This window comes from Taeniopygia guttata, chromosome 4A (genome assembly GCF_048771995.1).
Source record: "Taeniopygia guttata chromosome 4A, bTaeGut7.mat, whole genome shotgun sequence".
NCBI lineage: Eukaryota > Metazoa > Chordata > Aves > Passeriformes > Estrildidae > Taeniopygia > Taeniopygia guttata.
Window position 1 is genome coordinate 9,898,591 of NC_133029.1, and position 24,400 is coordinate 9,922,990.

The 24,400-nt window shown below is 37.3% G+C and overlaps 1 protein-coding gene across 22 annotated transcripts in view; it reads right to left on the reverse strand.

Moving 5' to 3' along the window:
- TENM1 (teneurin transmembrane protein 1) overlaps positions 1-24,400 on the reverse strand; it is an 873,984-nt gene that overhangs the window by 129,458 nt on the left and 720,126 nt on the right. For all 22 annotated transcript variants that reach the window (XM_072929129.1, XM_072929141.1, XM_072929139.1 and 19 more), the window contains 2 exons: positions 20,318-20,558; positions 8,051-8,289 (listed from right to left, as the gene is read on the reverse strand). In XM_072929129.1, the coding sequence (XP_072785230.1) occupies positions 8,051-8,289; positions 20,318-20,558 (480 nt within the window). The remainder of the gene's footprint in view (positions 1-8,050; positions 8,290-20,317; positions 20,559-24,400) is intronic.

Consider the following 24,400-nt stretch of genomic DNA (forward strand, 5'->3'; position numbering starts at 1 on the left):
AGCTAATGTATGCACATTTCATTTATACTAATGCAAATAATTATATTAGCACTTGAAACAGATCACTAGAAGCAAAACACAACTGCTCACATCAATAATAATCTTTTCATGTTAAGGAATCCTGAATACAATATAGTTGCTTTCTCACACTATTCCCATTGTTGTTATCATTCATTTCCTAGGAGAGCATTTGCACATGCTGCAGAAGGACATCACAAAGCCAGGGCTGAAGGTGTGCTGCAGCTTTTCCTCAGTGCATGCCTTTGTCACACTGCACACTGCACAGGTTATCATCCACTCACACCAATTCCAGCCCTTTATTGGCTTTGTCTACCTTCAGGCTGGGGAAGTGCTGTTGTTTTTATAGCTTGTGCCAAAGCTTGGCAAGCTGCAAAACTATCTGTATCTACATTTGACAGTCAGCTTCCTCCTTGGAAACACCAACTGCATGGCAGAGAGGATGGTCTCTGCCAGGCTCGGATGTCTCATCCCTGGGAGGTGACACAGGGCACTGGACTTGTGCTAAACAATGGGCACAACTGAGGGTTGTACAGCAAAGCACATGGCTGTGAAAATAAGATCTATGTGAACTGATCCGAATGACTTCAAACACTGCAGAAACCCAGTCACCTTGCAATCTTAAAATCATCCCAATTTTTGTTACATTAATCATAGCTATTAAGAAATTACCTTCAGAGCCAGGTGTCACTCTGAGACTTAACAGACCAGAAACACCAGTGAAGGTATTAATTCCTAGAGATACTTTTTCAGAAGTTAACTACAGGGAATGACTGATATTTATTTAGCAGACACAGAGCCTTCTCATTTTATGTGATACTTTTCTTTTACATAGGGTATACAAAATTCCTGTGGAGCTTTTTCCTACAACATATACGCAGCATGTTTTAAATAGACAGTTATTTCACCAAATAAGATTACATAAAACTTTCAACTCTCCATCTCTCAAATCTCTTTAGAAATAAGTAGGCATGTACTGAATTTCGTTAAAAAGCTCAAAAGAACTTCTCTTTTGAGTTATTCGCCCTTTGATTTTTTCCTAGTGGATTTCTGGTTTTTACAAAAGGGGCGCAGAAAATGCTTTGCACTTCAAATGTGGGCCACAATGTCATTTCCCCCAGCATAAATCCATTTGCAAGGTTCTCAGCTGTATTTCCCATGTGTAATGCCCAGGTGTAAGCTCCTACTCCACAGAACAAATAGGAGATGATACCATAACTCAGTCTGACTTAGTACTGGGCTGGGTAAGAAGGAGGGAGATTCACTTTCTGATCTATGTCTCTGCCCTTTCCTCCAAGCTCAACCTTCTGAAGACCTTGACTGCAGCACCCTTGAGGGCTGGCTGCTGACTAACAGCATGAAACCCACCATTAGGACTAAGGAAGCATTAGATGATGCAGCTCAACTTCACACAGAACAGCCTCTGAAGTTTGATGACTACACTTACATTACATAAGAAGCAAAAGCTACTCTGGCTCTCCCTGTCTGGTATTCCAAAAAAAATCTGCAATCACATACCCTGTATTCTGCATCACCTAAAACATTTCAGGTACTAGTAGAGTGTGTAAAATCTCTGCTGAGCTGCTACCTTTTCAGGCAATACCCAAGGGCGGGCAGGCAAATGGGAGATGAAACAGCTTGTTAGCTGGCATGATTGCAAAATTCACACTTCTGTTAGGAGGGGCTGTGATGAGTCAGCAGGAGCATCAGACCCTCACTTCCCTCAGCTGGCCTAACCAAACCTCTCCTCTGACAGCTGAGTGCAATATTCTCCCTGCTGGGAGGAACTGCATTCATCTGAAAAGATATTCTTTCTTGGCTTGCTTGAACATCCAGTATAATCCCCTGTAAATAATTACATTATTACTTGCTGTGTGCAATCTATGAGTTGCACGTTGCCGTGACCAGAGTTGTACATTGCTTTCACTGAGGTGATCTGGAGGCAAAATTAATCTGAAGGCAAAATTTGACCCTCTACATAATGTGGGGAGATAGGGCTTACATGATGGATACTACCATACCTACATTTCTTTATATTTTATTAGATAGCCCTTTTTAATTCAAAGTTTCTGATAAAATTCTAACACAAAAGTTGAAACTAATTTTTTTGTTTTTAATGTGCATTATGAATGTTATAGCAAAAAATAAATTTGAAGGAGTCTGTAGTCAGTGGATTTGAAGAGACTGAAGGATGCCATGGGATTATGATGAACTTAAATTTTTTCCTCAGCCACCCTGCCTTGGCAGGCCACACAGTGGAGCTGTGCAGGGTAATTTTAAATGACCCCTCTCTCTCCAGTACAGAAGATCCTAGTCATAGTACCAAGCTTTTCTTAGCTAAATTATTATGCTTCTTAGGTAAAAAAAAAAAAAAAAAAAAAAAAATTATTAGGTATAAAACAGATCTCTTGCAGAAAAAGAAATATTAAAGGCCTACATCATCTAACCTTTCAATAAATTTCTTTAATGGAATCTCCAGCAAAGAGATGAAAAGTAAGTGTGACTTTATGCTGTCTAAGGGATTTTCCCTACTCAGAGCCAGGTTTCTGTTGCTTTATGTTACTGCTGTAAGTGAAACCAGGAGGGCCATGTTCAGAACAAAAGCTTGGGTCTTTACCTCTGAAGTAACCGATCAGATCACTTATTTTGCCCAACATTTAAACAAAACAAAGTGACAGCTCCAGACTGACTACCTCAGTCCCCAAAATTCTATCACATACTTAGGTAAATATCCACGAAGATAAAAGCAAATTTTTTCAGAACTGGCTTTGTAAACTGGATTAACCTGCCATCTGCTAGGAAGCCAATGATCTAATTTAATTTATTCTTATCTACCTTCTGTGTAAGCACAGCTTGTCAACTCCGGTGCTGCATGTTTGGCAGAATGTGAATAAGAGCCTTGGCTCCAGTGCAAAAGAGACACTCAGTAGTGAGTTGACATCAAAAAAGTCCTGTGCAATAAGTACTTACTACCTGCAAGATGAACTTCAAAGGACAAAAAATCCTGCAAATGTGAAGCTCCTCCAAATTGCTGACCTCCACTAAAGGCTTCTGTTTAGCTTTCTTTGCTTTTTTACAGAATCTCAGTAGATCATCCCCCTGAAGCCCAGACTTCAGAAGAGCTGTTACAGAATGTGTATCAGCAGCTGACTACTCTTTCTGCACCTGCTCTAAGTGCCAGAAAATTATTTGTTTCTGTAACTGCTAGCAGGTTCTGTTTATAAAACTGGATTTCACTTTGGCATAATGCCACAGATGCACCAGTATCTCAGTTCCAGTAAAGGTGAATTAATGAGAAAAATACCTGGACACAAGAGGCAGAATCTAAGTTTTTTTCATGACCTCTTTAGAAGAGGTGATCTTCTGTAAGCTCATTTTACAAATAAAATACTATTTCATTCTGCTGTAAACAGATTTCAGAATTTGAGGCTTTTACTATTTGATACAGTCTTCAGAATATTTTTTAAAATCCATATTAAAGTGGCAAATTGTTTTGATCATCTAGGGCATTTAATAAGGACTTCTTCCACGTGCTTGTTATAACCATCTTAACTCTCAGCACTCTCCTCTTTCTTAAGAAGTCTTATCTTTATACCTAATATATTTTTATACCTGAAAATACAAATATAACCCCCTCTTCTGCAATCCTCCTAGAGGGATGATGGTTTCATTTTTCATTACTGAGTCATATTTTATACTTAGGAACAAATAAAACCTAGTCTTGGCAACAGTAAATGTTTCTCCTCTGAATACTTAAAAGATTTGTGACAGTATCATGCTCTGCAGTAATCCAGGAGAGCAGACACCACAATTCCCAGCTGAGAGATCCTGATGAATCTGTCTCAGTGAGAGTTCCCCCAGTAAGGAGTTCAATGGCATTTCAGGGTTATACATCTGTATCACAACATTTGCATAACCCTGAAACACCCAGCACTTTTTACTATACCATTACATTCTTCAGTGTACAGCAGTATATTTTCCCCTTGATCCCTCTCTGTATAATTTCTTTTTTGCTACTTTTATACATTGTCTAAAGAGATGCAACCAATGTTATAAATCTATGCACTGAGATACATATGTCCTTAAAATTTGGCCTGGCCTTTCCCAGTGCTGAAACCATCACTCCTCTCCCTTGTACATGGAGTGAGAAATGACAGGTCACAGTGTCAGGCAGCACAGAGGCTTTAATTTCCTTACCCTTCATGTGAATATAATTTAACACCCAACACCCACCTCCACTGCCTACTCATAAATAGTGATAATATCATGAAGGATAGGGATGACTTCATATTCATACTTGAGAATTCATTTGTATATAAAATAGTCATTTCATAGTCAGGGATGGTTAAATCCAAGAACATGAGATGCAATTTTCAGAGGCACTGAACATTTGCATCACCCGCTGAAATCAATAGGAACAGTGGGAGTTCTGCACCTTTGATCAATAGGACCAGTGATTTGCAAGTCCAAAATCAGCTGCTGATAAAATGGTGAAGTATCATGGAAGAAAAATCCTACTCACTAATGGGCTAAAAATAACTAGTAAATGAGCAGCCATAGCACCCATTGTATTGTGCTTAAAGGAAATGACATGGTGTTGCAAAAAACCAAACAAAATACTGTATTTCTTATTCTATCTCTTGTATTTGCCTAATTTACTCTTTAATTTTTTTGGCAAGACTCTCAGGCAGACCAGGAACTGCTGGTGAAGCTGATGCAGTCCCCCATGCATTGGTGAGAGGCATCAACATCACCTCCCTGAGGTGTGTCCCAACTGCTCACCTGCCTCACTGCCCACATATCTGGGCAAATTCAACAACCTTGCTCCAGATTTATGTGATTTACATTTCTCAACACACAGGAAAACAGAAAAATGAAAAATAAAAGTATGCAGGACTTTCTCCATAGAAAATATTTCAATGCATTTACAATTACATCTGCAATAGTCTGAAGACCAAACATGCACTTAATGAAAAAAGGTTTTTTTGGAGTAAGTACTATGACTTTAGAACCTATTCACAGAGATTACTCCAGTTGAAGTGAAAATATGTGTTTTTCTTGATAAACTAAAGGTTTTCAATAAATCTGCTGTTATACAACCATCAACAGTGTTCTATAATTTCCTTACTGTCCATATAATAGTCAAATTTATTTCAAAAAGGCCAAATAGTAAACACAGTGATTATAGGCCAAAAGAGGATTAATGGAGAAATAGTATTTTTTTTAACTGAGTAGTAGTTCAGAGGAGAGAAGATACAGAAGAATTACATGTTCTTACGTAAAAGCTTCGCTATTGAGTCTCACTGATAAGAGGGAAAGGCTGAAAAATAAAAGAACAAAATCATTTTGCTAGTTTACCTTTTGATCGAAAAGAAATCACAGCTTAGAGCACTCTGGCACAGGTCTCAGTTCATTACAAATATAAAAGCCACTTGTAAATGTTGATGTGGAATAAGCTTCATGTCTCTTAAGACTCTGGAGATGTTCTGACTTGAAGCTGAGATTTGGGGGCAGTTTTAAAAGTAACATGTAGCTCAAGCATCAAATGGCAGTGAAAAATACTTGAAAAAGAACATTTAAGTTCTTAGATAAGGAGAAGACAAAGCTTGATGTTAAAGCTTGATCAACACTCATTTGGTCTGAAATTGTAGTTCATGGTAAGTTAATGCAGGCTATGCCAAAAAATACAACAATGAAAACAATTTTGCCATTTAGAAGTCTCCCTTATTTTTCCAGTAACAACTGCTGAGCTCATCACAGGTTAAGTTTGGTCCTGAAATGGAAATGAGTTTTGTTTACAGTGTAGGCCCATGTCTGTTGTGATTGCTCAGACACAACTTCTGACTTGAAGAAAACTTGGTGGAGTGAGGGATCTGAATCATGGTGAGCAAAGAGAAAACACTTGGGGGAGTGAATTTTAACTTCAGAGAGTTACATACAGTCTGAATTTCTATATTCAACTACTTGTTTAAAACATGCACATTTAAATTTTTGATGTGAAAAGATATGCAAGTATGCAAGCCTACAGAGCCCATGAACTCTGAAAACAGTTTATATCCTATGATTCAAACCCAGCAAAAGGAAAAGAACTAAGGTATTTGAGTCATAAGAAGAGACCATAAACTTATTTAAATATTTAACCAACCAGAGATGGGCAAAAGGAATATTCACTTGGAATAAACTAATTAAGACTACGTGAATCTGCAGGAAAGCTTATGCAACTCAAAAATTTCTCAAAACTAGAGCAATTAATGGCATCCATTAATTTTTTCTGAAGTAGAACTCCTGGTTCAAAAATGTGTATTTTTTCCATAGAAAACATAAATAGGAATGGTAATAATTTATAAAATGCAAAGGCATTTCCATTTTACCTGCTTCTGTGTAACTAAAGAAAACATGTTACATCCTTATGTTACCAAGATATGACAAACAGGCACATCTACAGGAGAGTCACACAGAGCTCTTTAATGCACGGTGACAAGGAGTGCTTCCAGCCTTCTCAGGCCGATGACATATAGCACTATATCCCTAGAAAGTTACAAAAATTTCAGTGGCAGACTTGAAATCTAAACAGGGATGAAAGAGGCAGATAAAATCTAAATGGTGTGGGTGGGATAAAATGTGCAGCAAACAGATGAGGCTCCAAAAATGATACAGCCTGTCCTAACCGAGGGCATATGCTCACCAGCTGTTATGTAAATCTGCAATTAATGGAGCTTACAAGATCCTCAGGTGCTTTCAAATCATCATGCACCAGAAATGCTCAAATCTGCTTTCCCATATGCATTAGGTGAGGATGCTAGGAAAAAATCCCTCCTGATGAGCGTCTTGCTGACAATAACCAGAACTTTGTGACTATAGGACTGAAGAAAACCTCAGTGGGAAAGAAGAAATTATTGAAATGTTAATAATTTTCACTATAGATATGTTTATTCAGAGAGTATAGAAAATCAGTGGCCATTTATCAGTTTGGAGGTATCTGTACTTGTACTTCTATCAAGTTTTACCAAGTATGAACTGCACTCTTTCAGGTAAACCTGGAATTATTCTCATTCAAGCTATAGGGTACCAGGAATACTCTGGCTCCTGCCACCTATGAACTGCCATCTAAAACAACAGTCTAAGAGTGTGTGAGACAGCAAAAACAAATTACATTTCCATTTGTTTACAGAATCCACGGTCACATTCTTAAATTCTACACACAGAATGTTCTTTAATATTTTCAATTCAGATTGAAAACCCAATGCAATAATTAAAGTTCAGGCTAAATGCTATGTAGTAAGCCACAAAGAATTGCTCTTCTACGTATGCTTGTAACCCCATTGACTTCAAGCAATCTCCAATACACCTGTCCTCCAAAAACAAACAAACAAACAAAACCCCAAACAAACCCCAAACCTGAGGAAGCCCTTTCTAGCTACTCTGATAAACCTGTCCAATGTATTTTGCTAACAAAATGGCAAAATCAGTACTATATAACCCAGCTTTTAAACATAAATTCACTAAAGGGATAACATGATCTATCTTAGACAACATGGTATAAAATTATTCTAGAGCTAGTTGTCATTCTAGCAAATGATATAACAATTAGGAGGAAAATCATGTGAGATTTAAATGGTGATGAGACAGAAGAAATTAACTAAGGGTAGCAAGGCAAAACACAATTAAACATTACCAGTCTTTCAAAATAATTCTTTAAGAGAACCAATGTTGTAAGGCATAATATGAAAATCAGATCTTTAGAAAATATTGCAGCAATTAAAATCAGTAGGAGTCCTCTGCTAGTATAAACATATAATCTTGAATAATATTTCCTTCTCCGTTAGGCAGCATCAAGGTTAACAGAATAGAAAGTTAATGAGAATTCTATATTCAACCTTTAGCCAATACAGTGTTTTGTCTGCCAGAATTTAAAAAGCACCAATGGCAAATATTACCAGTAAAATATGATTTGTATTAGTGCAAAGCAAGCAAGACGACAGAGCAGAGGAGGTAAAAGAACAACTGAGCAGAGGAAAGGATCAGGGCTTACCAATGACATAGGTGAGCAACAGTGCCAGGGTCACTGTGATAGCAGTGGCACTCAGAGCTGTGCACTTCCAGTTGCAACACCTGTAAGGTTTGCTAAAAGTGAAGGCAGGTCTGGAAAAGGTACTTCTAGGAAGAGGCCTAGGAGGTGGAGAGTAAACAGTATTGGATGTTAAGGGATAGTTCTGACTGGCTGCGCTGAAGATAGCTGAAGACCCAGATCCATGTTTAAACAGGAAATGCCTACAAAGAGAAGACAAAGAAGGATGTTGTAAAACCACTTGGTGATATAAAAGGAAAAGGAACTATATAAGCACTGTACAGTACATACTGCATATAGCCACAGAAAATAACAAAGACAGGAAATATTTGAATATCCTCTGTGAGGTTTTCAACCACACCACCAGATGTCCAGCAATGTTTTAGTGAAACAACACACATTTATTTTTAGAATAAATAAATTCCAAGCTAATTTCCCCGTGTTTCAGAGTAATGCTGAGGGCAGGTTGTTTCTCAGTGGAGTTCTGGGATCCTCCAAGACGAGCAGCCCACGTGCCTTTACACAGGTGTGACAGAGACTTGGGAACTGCTGCCAGCAGTATCCCCTCCATCCACACCTAACTGGTTGATTCACCTGGAATACTCAAAAAATGCTAAAGCCAGTGCTACTTTGAACATTTATTTTTTACCATGGAATATAAGAAATTAAAAAAAAAGTGACTACTTCGTCACCTGATTTACAAGGATAATCCATTCTGAAGAACTGTAGTTACTATATGGGTGAGCACAATTTCTTTACTGTTCTTAACTGAGCAATTTTGAGAGTAGTTTTTATTCAAATGCTTTTGCCTACTGCGGTGATTCTCAAACATACTAAGAAAGAATTCATCTGGAGACCTATTCAGCATACTTCACAGGATTGATTGCCTTCAAGAAAAAACAGTGAAGATTTACATTAGCACAAAAAATAAGGTAGAAAAATGTGCCTTGCAGAACAGGCTCTGGTGCAGAAGTATAGAGTAGTTTTTTATATGAGGAAGAATGGTTTTTCAGGATTGGCAAGGGCTCTCCAAGAGAATTTAAGAAAGGTTATTTAATATTAAACAATAACTTACTGTGATATGTGCTCAGAAATTGTGACAAAAAGGGTTAGTTCAGGCCATACCAACCACATACTCTTTTGGAAACACCAGCTTTCTTTGGTCCTTCTTGCCTTTGTTTTAGCTAAGGGAGCAAGCTTCTTCACTGCCCTCTTTTCTGATAGGTGCACCTCTAAAAGTCATGCTACAGCATGCACCCAAAGCAGTTTAGAGAAGCTTGGTGTTTCTCTGTCTCAAGCTGAGAAAGCAAGTGACATGGTCCAGAATCTTCCCAATGGCAAATATGCCTTTATGCCTTCAGCAAGGCACAAGACGAGTTTTTGAATGTATAAATGGATCAACCAATCCATGCTGGGAGAATTTCTTTGACGAATACACAGTGGGATGCATGCAGGATCAAACACTCAAGAGTATGAAACATTGTTATACTGTGACATTTGACTTTAAGAATATTGTGAATACATGTTCTTGAAATGGTAATTGCTAAAATAGTGTAATGAGTATGGTATTATGTATTTCCATTATAAGATTTTAAAAGAAAGGTTACGGTTTTCAAAATGCCAGATTATAGAAAATAAAAAGGTATTACAGAGCAGTTTTATCTTTTAAAGAGCCCTTTAGTTACATAAAAAAGAAAGCAAATGAGAATAGAGGTTAGCTTGCCCTGCAGTTTACAGTGCCTATGTATCAGGAGTCTTATGACTAAACCACAAGAATGAAATTTGAGTATTAGTTACTTCTGCTTCATGAATATTACCCAAATGAGCTGCACCCAGACAAAATTGGACATCTGACCCTGAGTACAGCATCCTGGCAGTGCATCAGACAACACATTCTAGTTTTCCTTCCCACTGACTTCCACAGCTGTAAATACACACATTAGAAAGATGGCATAGCTCTCCACATTGTAATGTTACCTCCATTTTAGTTCAAAAGTTATAAACTCATATACAGTAAAATAGTAAATTCAAATGAAGTAATAGAACTGTTTACAGGACTATATAAACCTGCTCCTTTCCTATCAGGCCATGAGAGCACAGTTGGTTTTTTTGGATTCAAAGCTTTGCTGTCACACATGAAAGCTTCTGCAAGTATGAGAAGATTTTTCTCGGTCAGCAGTTAACGAGATATACAGTCACTTAGACTTCTGGTAGGAAAAAATGTCATGGCACAATTCCTATTGATATTTAGGGAAACAGAATTACCACATTAAATAAGATATGTTATTAGATACAAGCACATACAGATGAGAAGTATGTATGCATATATACATATACACATACATACATATACACAAATATTACAAATATAAAAAATCCATTGTTTTTGCATGCTTTACTTGTTCAAGACATAATCACAAAAACCTACTTCTTTGATAACTTCTCATTTTAATTATTTTGAAATTACAGCAAAAAGGTCTGATATTGGCAGTATTGATTGTCCTCTATGGTGCAAAGGTATCTCAGGTAAAGGGAAGGAAATGCTGAACAGAAAATTGTTATTATTACAGCTCTAACAACCTGCAATCAATAGCCAGGAATAATTTCATACTCTTGCACAGGAATTTATAACAAGAGCTTGATGATAAAGTGCTAGTGTGCAGAGGCACTTCTCTATTAGCAGCAGAGTGCACAGAACCTGGATCCAGATCACTCTCTTTTGGACAGATGAGTCCATTCACACAGAGGAGAATTTACGTTGCTCTAATTTGTAATAAAATTGAGATTCTGAAGCAATGGTACACTGAAACTGAGCTACCAGTGAAATAATGCTGAGAAAATGTTTCAAAAACTCAATTGTTTACAACTTCAATTTTTGGAAAGTATATTGAGTACCCACAGACATTTCTATAGAATTTGAAAAACACTGGTGGCACAAAGACAAATTTCCAAAGCCAGACTGTGACTATGTTCTCATAAACTCAGATGACTCCTCATCTGTCTGAGCACACCACAGCTCCCAAAGGAGTCAGGACATGCTAAACTGTTGCTATCAATTCTATAAAATCAGGCTTTCTTTCTAAAGAGCAAAATAATAAAACCTGCAGTTCAAAAGTTTAGATCTGACTGCAGCCTGATGTGTGCATTAATATTTGATCTAAAATAAAAGCTAAGGCTTGTGGTGGATTTTTTTTTTTTAGTAAACTGAGAACACAAGAAAAATTAGAGAATTTATAAGGCTGATTGATAACATCACTCCTTCCAAGTGGAGAAAAACTAAATGTTCACAAAAACATCAAAAACATCCATAAAGAAGATGATAATATTTGTTAGTGAAATGAAAGTGACTTAATATTATTACACTGATAACTCTAATACATAAATAAAGGCTCAGTAATAACTTCACATATAGAAGAGGCAGTTGGAAAGCATTCCCTCTTCGAGGTAACCACAATGTCTGCTTGGCTGTTCAACCATCTGTTCATCTCTACAAATATAAGACTTTTGAACTTTGAATCCTCTCAAGAGAAGCTAAAGGAAAGAAAAAGATCCTACCAGGAGCAAAGCCCTCCACAGCAGCAAGGGAAGCAGCAAAAGCCCTGGTGAGGCTCCTTTGCTGCACGGAGCTCTCTGCCCTCCTGCCCAGCACAGGGGAGGGAAGCGGAGCCACGGCTCCCCCTGCCATGGACAGGCCCAGGAAAGGGAAGGGAAGGGATTTATTGGGAAGCTCAGCTGGCACAAGAAATCAGAACTGCGAGTCCAGCTGGTCCTAGAGCCCCTTCCATTCTCTGGAGATGCAGTTTCCTGTGGCTCATCCAAGTCTAACCTCGCGAGGCATGGCAGGTAACTCCAAGAGAACAGTTCATACAAATGATGAATTCTTTTTTGAATGAGAAGGTTAGAGAAGAGTTTATTTCTTTACATGCTTCTCCATCAGGATATTTCTTTCTGTACTTCTGGCTCCTTATCTGGAACAGCAATTTATGTCTTATAGAAGCTTGAAGTAACATCCCAACTGAATTCATGTGGCAATAACAATACTATTACAGAAACCAGATTAACCCCACACAGAATTCTGTAATTAAATTCTGAGAAAATATTTTTATATCCTGATACTGTAGAAATGTTCCTCAGCTTTGTCAAGGGCTTGGTATCAGTTCTGTAACTTTTTATGCATTAACTCTCTGCTGAGCAGAGAGGCCCAGACCATCACTTGTTCACATGCTTTCCTTCCATTTCCATTAAAAATCATGAGTTTGTAAGAAGAAAAAATGAATAACAACAACACACTTGAAAGGGAGCCAACAGCTAAGTTAGAAACACAAATCTTGCTATAATTGGGCCGAAAAATTAAGTCTGCATTTCTCCTGGATAAACCAAGTAGGGATACATTTGCACCTGTGTATGTTTCACATTCAAGAAGTAGTTACCTAAAGCATTACAAATTGCTGCAAATCAATGTAATAGAAAAACTAAGAAGACTTCAGTTCAATCACTTAAGCTGCTCAATTTTTTTTTAAACTAAGTTTTATAGCTGCATATAATGTATGTAATTGTATATCTATATGGATATTTAATTGAAGTTATTCCTTTAGATGTCAACAGAAGCGCAAAGGAAATTTTCAAGAGGCATAGCAGATGAAACAGAAAAAGGATTGTGTTTTTTGGCATAGCCAGAAAATATACAGAGATGGTAGCCAAAAGGGATTTGGAACTGATACAGTTTCCCATTTACTTTGGCAAACACTAACAAGATGACATTGGTACCAGCCCATTTTAAGTCACTTAATATTTCCTGTGACAGCAGTAAAAAGCAGAAATTCACTCTCTCCTGGTTTTCTATCCATTCTATTCTGTACTCAAAGTGGGAGGGGAAAGAAGAGGGACACTTCTAAACTTACATAATAGTCAGAATATATATTTTATAAATCTCCCATATGGCTCTCAACAAACTATACAATATAAACCCAACGCAAATATTACATATATATATATATGTATAAACCAAGACACCCACTTGATCACCAAGATATATACACTATACCCTCATCCTGAAAAATGACCCAGGAAAACTGTATCTGAATATACTTATAGATAGAACTGACCTATAATTTTATAGCCTTTGTTTCACCTTTTTGTGTACAAGAACTATGGGAACAAAAACGTCATGGGTGAAGACAGAAATTGCCATGAAAACTACTTATCTAATTTATTTTGTAATTGCATTTTTCCATGGCTTCCATGGTTTTTATAATTGTATTTTCCCATGATTTCCATCCAGAGATTTGTCTTTGGGAATAGAACCACTTTGCTAAAATTTCCTCTTTGAGCAGGACTTGCTTTTTGAATCATTCACATAGAATTGTTTCCCTTTATTCACTCATATTTTCTTTACATGGCATCTAAAAACTGAGCACTGTGAAAGGATGTAAAAGGAATCTGTGTCCCTCTCTTTCTGCTCCAATACTGAACAAGTGGTGCGATGTGGCTCACTTGGCTGCTGTTGCTGTAGCCAAGCTAGGCCTGCTAACCAGGTGACTAAACTTTCAAGTCTGGCAGAAATCTGGGAAAATAATTATATATATATAGGATGGTGCCAAAACCAGTCAAGAGCAGCTTCTATAATGGAACTGTTGTCCAAAATACAACTGCTTCCTGGGTTCATTTGCTATTTAATGACAAAAAATAAAATGAAATTTATCACGCTGAGGATATAAATTACTCTTCCATATACCAGTATGGGTTTGTTACTCTGATACATGGCGATATCTCTACATTAATTCAGTAATCCTCAAAAATGCTTTTCAGTAGCTTAAAATTTGCTGTAGCACTTCAATTCAAACAGCAGCTGAGTAAAACAACCAATGCACACAGAAATTTGTGATTTAATGAATGAATAATCTCATGGATAGCTCTATTTTTTCTTCCTCGAGAAATTTTAAGATTATTTTGTGGAAAATATGAAAAACAGTATAGAAAGAATATTTATGTAAGTCATATAAAGTACAAAGTATTTGCAGAGTACTTTGAAACTATGAATCAAGAAGGATAAAAAACCCAATATTGTAATTTTCTTGCCTATATTGTATAGTTGGAAGCATGACTTAAAGAAAGGAATGAGTAACTGAAGTAGTTGCTCCTCAGTTCTCTTTGCCATCAATTTCCTGCTATGAATATTCATGCATATTCTGACTTTTGTTCCCAGCATTTCAGTCTACTTCCAAGTACCTACACTCACATGCAATAGTCTAATCCAAGCTGTACAGCTACTGTGACAAATAAGACAAAGTTTACCTGACAAAAGATGTATCACATTAACTACAAAAATACTATTTAGTCTTTGAATCCAGCTTACCTAGAAATAGCTAGGCAGTAACACTGGGCAGTAACATTATACATACATATCTGATTTTTTAGTAGAATTGTTTTCATGTCTCTGACCACTTCTCACAACCTAGACCCTTTGTATTAACCCTTTGTATTTATTGTTCTCTTTCAAAATTTAGATTCAGTCCGCTTCTGGTTTTGTAAAAGAAAACACTATTTCATAGAAAGCTAAAAGGCTGCTTGCTCATTGGTGGCCATAAAATCATAATATAGCTTTACATTTAGTTACACCTTTATATACCATCACATTACTTAAAATAATGAGCAAGGAGTATCTGCAGCGTGATTGTTCAAGTTACTATATTTGGCCTCTATAAAAATCCCTTACAAAAATTTTATCCCACTATTCCAGGGAAGCCCACACCAGAGCTTCTCACACAAAATACAATAGAGTATATGAACAATTTAAATTGCCCTATTGTCCTTAGTGACTGGATCTCAAACTACTCAAGGCAGGACCCTCAAGTGCCATTTTTGCTGACATGAAAGTTGTACTTCATTGTAGCTGACAAATGTTTATATTTTTATTTCCATAAAAGACACCTTCCTTCTCGCATTATTAAATTTAAGGTCATATTTACAGCTTTTATTTTCAGTTCATGGTCCTATTGCTAGTCTTCAATTTATCTTTTGTAATTCAGAAGATTAATGTTTTCAGATCTTTTCTTCTGTGCAGTGAAAGCACATGGGACTCAGAATGAATTTAAAACCCTTGCCATGTGTCTGTCTTTAATATGGTCAGCCTCTATATGTGTTGATTTATTGTTTAATTAGGTAGAAAATGAGAAAATACAAGAGAAATGTCATAATAGCAAATACTGACCAACATAACTTGAAGAAAAGATCATAAAGGAAGCTCTTCCCTGCATTTATTCTTGGAACAGCCCCAAATCTGGTCATTTAACTCAGGAGTAGGCTCCATTTGCAAACAAGTTCCCAGTGAACTGCTCAAGTAGAAAGTGTCTCCCTGTTTGGTGGCTTATGATCATTAACACCTGTCTGCCTCGGGAGCTGTAAAAGCTGCTCTGTTTGCTATGGAAACCTTGAACTGGGAAAAAAATCAAGGCACAAAAAACTGTTTTCTGAGTCTCTGCACTGGAGGCAAGATTCACAAGTTCCACAAGATGTTCAAATGCCGAGACCAAGAAGAAAGATCAAACCTTCCAAGAGCCCACACTAAACTGAGTGTGAATTTCTAGATGCAGTTTTATTTAATCATTTTTCCTTTTAAAATTTCATCTTACACAGAAAGGGACTGTGATTTGAAAGGCTATCAATGTACTTCCTGAAGAGAAAAAATAATTATGAGGTTGATTTAAAAAGATAAATCATAATATAGAATAAATCTCTTGCTTGTTGTCAACATCTCCCCTACACCAAACAGAAATATAACCAAGTTATTTTCAGGAAAACAAATGGAGCTAAAATCCTACCTATACACCTTAAATAACTATGTAACACAGAAAGGAATGATTCCATCTGTATGATGATTCAAACACACTTCTTGAACTCCAAAACTCTCAAAGTTTTCAAGTGTTTAGAGACATAATCAAACTTTAGGGCTCTGAAATATTGCTGAATTGTAACTAAAAATAATAACTGCCTTGAACCCCAAATACACCACTTACTATTCCAGTACTTCAAAGTTTTATATAAATGAATGATAATTGAATCTCAGGTTTATGGTCTGGTACCTCACTGTCCCCTTAGAGGAGCTATTACCATGGTGATAAGATTGCTTAAATTAAGCTGTCTTTTTCCACAGGACTTGGCTCATTGCCAGTGCAGTGAAGGGAGATTTCAGTCCATTCAGCATAGCATTAACCTTACTGCCAACACTGCTAAATGGGCTAGAGGAACTAGGAAGAAATCTGATTTAAAAAAGGAAGGAACAAGCAAATATATTAAATACTGACGCACAAAACAGGACTAAAAACTCCACTTTGAAACAAAATCAAAATTAGCTAAATTTTGAGATGTAGACATAAAACTTAAAAATTCTAATGCTTTGGTAATCTATGTCAAAACTTAACTCAAAATAAGTGTGACCAATGGTTTATCCATGAGGGATCTGTAACAGACTATAAGGAGGATAAGAAAAATGTCAGGTAAAAATCCCTACTTAACATCTAGATTTTACTTCTTCTTTGGGGATTTGTCTGAAATGGGAAAATAAATAGCAAACAGCAGGAAAAAAAACCAAACTAAGAAAGCAAGATATGGAAACAAATACTGAGTTAACTAGAAGGGCATGGAGAAAATGAAAAACATTCCTTTGAGTTATCAGGGTTTAATACTTACTCCATATAAAGTAGTAAGCTATGTTCAGATGGGGCTGTCGGAGATAATGACAATGTATTACACTGTAAATCACAAGATTTGAAGCATTAGAGTAAAGTATCTATGAACCCTGAAAAAACAATTATTTTAGTGGAAAGGAAGGGAATAGGCAATAGGCTGCAAGTATTTTATTGTGGGGGAGAGGGAAAAAACCAATTTTTGTAAGAGCCCAGTAATATTATCCTAAAAAAGAAAATCAATGTTTCCCATGTTTTTATGTGGTGTGAGAGATCCTTGCAGTCTTTTTCTGGCAATGCTAAATAATTATTTATCTGTGTGACAGTGAAATTACTGCATGTTCATAAGAAATTTTAATAATGGCCATGTTTATGCATAGATGGAGACTGCATTTGCATCTCTGGACACATTACAGTGCTGAAGGCTGCAGCACAGTCACCAGTTTGAGCTGCTACACCTCCTACAGGTACAGCTCTTCTCCAATTCCCTCAGCAGCAGGTGTTCCATAACATGTCCTCTGGAGTTCTAAAGCCGTTCTTAATTCTATTTTTTATTTGGGTTGCTTATAATCAGAATAACTGCCAGAGTTAGGGAACTGGCCTTGGCAACGACAACACAGACAGACTTTAATTTTAGCTTTTAGTGTGAACTTGAACAAGTAATTTCATCTTTCCAAGTCAGTCTCATCATTAAACAGTTGCATTAGTAAGTTAGGTCTTGACAAAACTGCTTTGAAGATTAGTGCATGTAACACCTCTAGACGAAGCACAAAATAACATTTCTGATTTGCCCTTTTCTGTACAAGAAAACTTTCAAACACATTCCCCACAGTATGTCTTCACTGCAGCCCTTTACCATCTAATCTAGGGTTTCAAACTCTAACTATGTAAGAGTACGTGTTTAATTTGAGTATTGAAAACACTTTCAGAACTAGAGAATTTTCTTCTACATAAATATGACATATTATGAGCAGAATTGCTTCATTTCTGTCTGTCCAGAGTGAATAGGTTTTACAGTCACATGATTAGATCTAGGAAATCCTTTCCTGTCTGAAAATTCTCTAATATTTCATGGCAGTAGATACAGCATCAAACATATGTTCTGTTTACGGATTAACAGGAGATACAGTTGGAAGAAAAGCTGAACATGTGTATTCTGATTTTTGCATAGTTGTTACAGCAGGGAATACATTACTGCCTAAGTCTTCTTTTTGATTGCAAGTGTTCGATATTTAACAACAAAAAAATTTGCTTAGATCTCTTAGGTATGTAGATATTAGATAGACTTGGTATTATTAAAGATTTGGCACAGAAACATATCTTTGAAATGTTCTCTTTATTTTGTAGGATTATTTTTAATGGACAGCTAAACATTGATGGAGAAGGAAGGCAAGGGAATCCAGATATTAGGCCAAAGCACCAGTTCAATTCTAGCAGAATCATTCCGTGGTAAAGGAAGGGAAAATAAGCTGCAAACCCTTCATTTTCTCTAAGGCTGTACTGTGCACTGTAGACTTCTGGAAAGTGGTGCTCACAAATGTTTCTTATTACAGTGTTCCTCTGCTACAGCACTTGTCTGCACACAAACAGCAGATACATCCTGGCAAACAGACTCACAGGTTTTCCTTATGGATTATCCAGCCTTTCAGCCAGCTTCATGAAAGGCTTCTGGGAGTGACCAGCAGGGGCATGAAATTGGCTGAAACAACCACTGAAGGGTCAGAACATGGAAAATTCCCAGGCTCTCTAAATGACTAATTCAGAGCCCAAAGGATGTTTTCCAGTCTGAATTCCTACTTCACTGCACAGTCCTTTATATAATTATAGATATAGCTATATATCTCAGTATTTGTCCTTTAAGAGAAGCTTCAAATTTGCAAAAAATGGTGTGAAACCAGAAAATGTAAACCAAACTCAAAAGAAAAATAAATTGCACAGTACTGAACCCAATGAAGTCTAATGGAAATGTACTGAACAGGGATGCAGAGCCTTAAAAAGATCTACCTGACTTTTAATTGAAATGAACCAAAAGTTCATGGGACAGAACACCCAGAGATCACCCTTCCTTCTGCATAAAATATAGCTAGATATATAGGCTTGTTACACCAGAAACAGCAGAGATTTATCTTTATAAAGACTGAGTAAGCAGAAGCTTCTAGCTCCAGATGGATCAGCTGAACTAAAGCATTGTTTATGTTCACTTTTGCAGAAAAGTTTCCATCCTCCTTGATTCTTTTTGAGGCTTGTCCTTAGGACAAATAAGGAAAGTTGTATTTCAGAATGAATTGGCATGTTCTTCAATCCCAACTTAATAGCAGAACTAAAACCAGACAGTTCTGATGAGCAGCAGTCAAGTGTTTAAAGACATATATTAAGATTAACTTTTGTAATAAAATAAACCCAACCTTGTTATAAAAGAACAAAATCTAGGTTTCGGTGATTAATTGTGATAACTAGGCCTCAGACATATGTGTTAAAAATCCCCCAAACATTTTTGTGCATAATACTTTATATTTTCTGGATCCAATTAGGTGGATGTCAGAAATTTATCTGTTTCATCAGACACAACTTTCATAAACTCTTGCCCTTTACGTGCTTTAAAATGGCAAAACCCAAAGGAAACCCTAGTTAAAACCTCCTGGTGCTCTGTTGACAATGAAGCAGAAGAAGACTGAAAATTAAGATCTTGTTTTAAAAATCAAGTCAGCAAACACAGCGGTAGTTGAAAGCAATCAAATTAGCTAATACTTATCAGGAACAGGTGAAAAAAAAGCTTATTATAGCCAAAAAGTCAGAGAAGATTGTCCAGAGCTTTGGGTATTGAAAAGTAAGTTGCCTGAATACAGAATGTGTTTGCTCTCAATTGTTTTTCAAAGTAGATAATTTGCATAAATTGTGAATGATCCTGAATTTGCACCCTCCCTTTCCAGCTCCCAGAGGTAAGCCTTGCCATGCCAAATATCTCTCTTGGTATCATTTCTCCATTACCAAATGATTATAAAATTATATTTGGCTATATATGCAATAAAGTATTAAATACATATTGAGGAAAATATTATTTTAGTATTATTTCTGTTCTTTCCTTATCCACAGAAAAGCTACAGCCTGACTAGATGATCTCCAAAGGTCCCTTCAAACCCCAGACATTCCTGACTCTGTGTGACTCCAGAAGTGCCAAAGTACACTGATTAAGCCAAACTTCTATTTGCTGGTTACAAAATGGTCCTGAGAGAATGTGGGAGAGCAGGACAAACACACCAGCCCATATCCTGACCACGACCATAAAATGCCAGTGTAACCTACACACATTAAAGTAATTGTGATCTTTGCATAATGTGCTTTTTTGAGTATTTTTGACCTAAATGAATCAAGCAAATATGGCCTCACGTGACTACTTGAGATGGCCTCAAAGCCAAAGACATCAGCACGTCCTGAACGACAGACTTGCAACTGCCCATCACCACTTGTGTCCATGCCAGGCCTCCTCCCCATCTCGTTCCTTTTCCCGCGACATCGGAGATCCTCTGCGCGCGGCCGCGGTCCGTACCTGGTTTCCAGCGGGATGTTGCTGTTCAAGACCCAGCTGTTATGAAGGTGCACCGAATCCTGCGTGCTGGTGGGGGGCGTGGGGGCAGCAGGGCTGGGCTGGCTGCGCGTGGTCATGGATCTCCTCTGCAGCGTGTCGGCCGAAGGAGGCGGCTTCCTGGCACACGTGCAGGCGTGCGGCGGGGGAGGCGGTGGCGGCAGCGGCCTGAAGGTGAACTGGTTGTGAGGGCTACCAGGCATGTCTGAAACAGCAAGGAAAAGACAACCAAACATACGGCAGGTTATTATTTTAGAAAGATCAAGACTGTCTTTAGATGGTGTTTTGCAGTTAGCGGTTCATTTATCTTCATCGTAATTAAAAAAGGAAAGGGGAGACTGAAGTCTTAAACTGAAGTAGGACAGATTTACATGAGGTATTAGAAAGTAAATCTTAGTTGTAAGGGTGGTGAGGCACTGGAACAGGTTGCCCTGAGAAGCTGTGGCTGACCCATGCCTGGAAGAGTTCCAGGCCAGGTTGGACAGGGCTTGGAGCAACCTGGTCTAGTGAAGGTGTCCCTGCCCACAACATGGGTTGGTCCCTTCCAACCCAAACCATTCAGTGATCCTGTAATACAATTATTATTGGGAATAAAGCATTGTGCTTTATAATGTTCTTTACCATTTTTCCTGTAAATGTTGCTGCAATATTTGAAATAATTTAAAATATAATAGTCTACCGGAACAGAAACTATCAGATACAGACACACCCTACAGCACTGTAATTCAACAACAACAGCAAAACAAACAAACAAAACCAAAAAGAAAAAGAAAGAAGGTGATATAATATCGACTTAATTTGTCATGAACTTTTGAGCATGAAGGTAAAGAACATATAAATTGACACTGAATGGCATCACAGATACCAACTGATTTCACAAGGTATAATTTTCATTTAAAACATCTGTGAAAGAAATAGACAGTATAAAAATTAGTCCTGCACTTCAATTTGAGAGAGAAAATAACTGAGTAAATCCTACCCCTTAACAAACATCTTTCCTAAAATAACATTAACACATTTCTGAAGTCTGTTACTGCATTTGCTAAATGAGAGCTGAAAAAAGGTCTCTGAAGCACTAATCATCCAGTCACCTCGAGAAAAGGTTTTATGGCAGCTAAAGGCAGATGAGCTGGCAGGGAGCTCCCAGCCACTGGACCAGTCTGAGAAGGAGACAGAGTGCCTGTGGTGGGTACCCAAGGCCCTGCTCCCTGCGCTGCCACTGCCCCAAGGGACCCTCAGGCTGCCCCCCAGTACCCCAAGGGGATGTTGCACCTGCACAGGCTCCTGTCCTGTGCTAACAAAAGCTGCCACACAGCTCAAGCTCAGCCTGAGCCACTGAGCTTCAATCCTCCTGCAAAGGACAACAAAGACACAAAAAGGGTGCAATGGTACATTCAAAGGACAACAAAAGCTTGTTTTATCTACTTCAAGTCTCCAAAGAATCTGAATACAGCCAGATACACAGCTATGGACAAGAGCAAACACTTTGTAAAGAAAATAGTGGTAAAAATAGCTGCCAGATTGAGTAATCTGTGAACTTGTTAACCTGAAACTCCTCCAGCTACTTCACCTCAGTGTCTAACACAGCTTTATCCCATTTCTGTACTCACCCTCACTCTCACTTTTACCTTAGCAGATGTCCAGTTAAATTTGCAGATATCCAGCTGGAGCAAAGCTCTGATGAACCTGCAAAAATTCCCTGCAAGGAACTGTTGTCATCCATTTACAACACATACTTTCTTTATATTATGACATGATGTGTCTTCAAGGCGAAAGATGAAAGTGTATTCCCTTCTTTCCTGGAATAGCTTGTGTTAAAAAAAACCCACCTTTTTCTCTGTGACAGTCCCAATTTACCCCAGCTGGAGAAACAAGGTTGTTTAGTGCTCCACATAAGCTTTTCAATGCTGTGGTAAGCAAAGCTGTCACAGATTTGGCCCAGGCTTAATCCTTTTAATTTCAGTGATCTTTTATCAAGGCAGGATTCTTACGGTTGCACTAAGGTTTATGCTGTAATATTCGTTTGCATAAAAAAAGCAGTTTGCATAGAAAAGCAGTTCTAAGCATATTAGAAAATTGGAGACCTCAGTAAATTAAATCACCAGAGTCAACAGCCCAGGGTTCCAAAATAATCTGCTAAGGCACTTTCATATAATAATTAATCTAGGTAAATCCTGTATCCTGCTATTTTAGAATTGAAAGCTACCCAGATTTTGCACATATTTGATGTCCAGCATTCTTATGTATTTGATCAATTACATTTCCTTACTTAAGGTATCAATTGTAAATCCACTCTACAGAAAAATTACAGGATTATTATACAACCTATAATTTGCATGACACGCCATTTCAATGGATGAGCCACTGTCCTGTTAGAAAAATGTTGATTTTTTCCAGTAGACTCTACAATGTACGTCAAGAGCTGTGCAGTAAATGCTGAGCAGCCAAGGCGACTGCTTCTCTAGGTATTTGGGAAAAAACCTGTATACTCTACATGGCAACACAACTTTTAGTTCCCTTCTTCCCCTTTTATCTGCCCTGTCCCTATCCTGTCAATGGCCCTCAATTGTCTGACAGAGTTTAGTTTGTTCCATACAATAGATTAGTTCTTCTTTTCAACCATAAAGTCTCTCTGGCTCGTAGGATACCTTATATCTCCCAGTGCAATTTATCACAATACATCAACACATCAGATTTCCTGGGGGGATTCCTTTTTAATTATCACACTTGTCACCCTTTCATCTAGCTACTGGCATCACAGAAAACCTCACATTGGAGCCTGATTATTTTGGTGATTTAAAAAGTCTTCATCAGACCCTCATTTCACTGAAGCACTGCAAAGTCATTAGGCTGAGAATCAGCCCAAGTTTCCAATTAGTTTTTACAGACTTTCTTATTTGGCAGAGTTGGTTTTATTTTGCTTGAAACTAAGTCTATATCTCATTATTTTTATAACACAAAAAATATTGCTTGGGATATAAAGTAGCATTAAATCTAAATATGCACACTTAGGATTCTTCAGGACTCTAAATAAACAGCAGACTGTGTAAAATAACTTACTGCAAAATCATTTAAATACCTAAAAGGAGATATTATGCAAGATAATTTGTCTAAAGCAAACAAACTTCCAAAATGTATGAGACTGATATAGGAATTGGCTTACCTAATGCTATCTGTAACAACTGCTGGTTTTATTTGAATGGCTGTTAATAATGTTCATAGCTTTTAATTCTTGTACATTAAAACATTTATGTATGACATGCAAAGACAGACTTATTTGTTTTCATTGTCTTCATTGATGTGATAAAAATTTCCATTAATCTAAAAATGTAGCTATATAACATTATTTCAGCTCAAACTTTAAACTTGGAATAATTGCTTCAAATCAGATTTCCACCTGAGGAGTAGCCAAGCCAGAAATTGTTCTGTTCATCTTAATCACTGGCCTTCTTTTCTGCATTTAGCTAATTTTTTTTTACAGAGAAAAGAGACTGTTTAAAAATTTTCTAAATAATTTCCCCTGAGAAGTAATTTTTTAAAAATAGTCATCTCCTTTCAGCAGAGCACATCTAAAACTGTGAAGTTTCCTGAAAAGATCCAGACAACGTTCTAGTGATTTCTTTTACTCCAACTTGCACATTCCCCATCCGCTTCGCAAACTCTACCCAAACTTCTTTCCACCTGTGGCTTTTTAAAAATATATATTTATTTTTACGGGTTTTGCTTTCATTATTCAATAACAAGGATACACAGTAAGTGTTAATTTGATTAGCTCTTCTGCTTTGGGTCACTTTGCAATCTTCATGCACTCACACCAAGAGAAACTGCAATAGGGATGGCAGGAGGAAACAGGAAAATCTTGCCTTGAAATTCTGCTAGCTCGGAGGAGTTCTAATTTCTCTCTTTCCTCTGAAATTTGAAGGAAGGAATTATTCTTATCCCCTGAATATTTCTTCTAACATAAACTCATTTTCCTTAAGAATCAGGCTAAAATGCCTTTGTAATCATAAACATGTAGCTAAATTGCTTTACAGACTGGCAAAAACA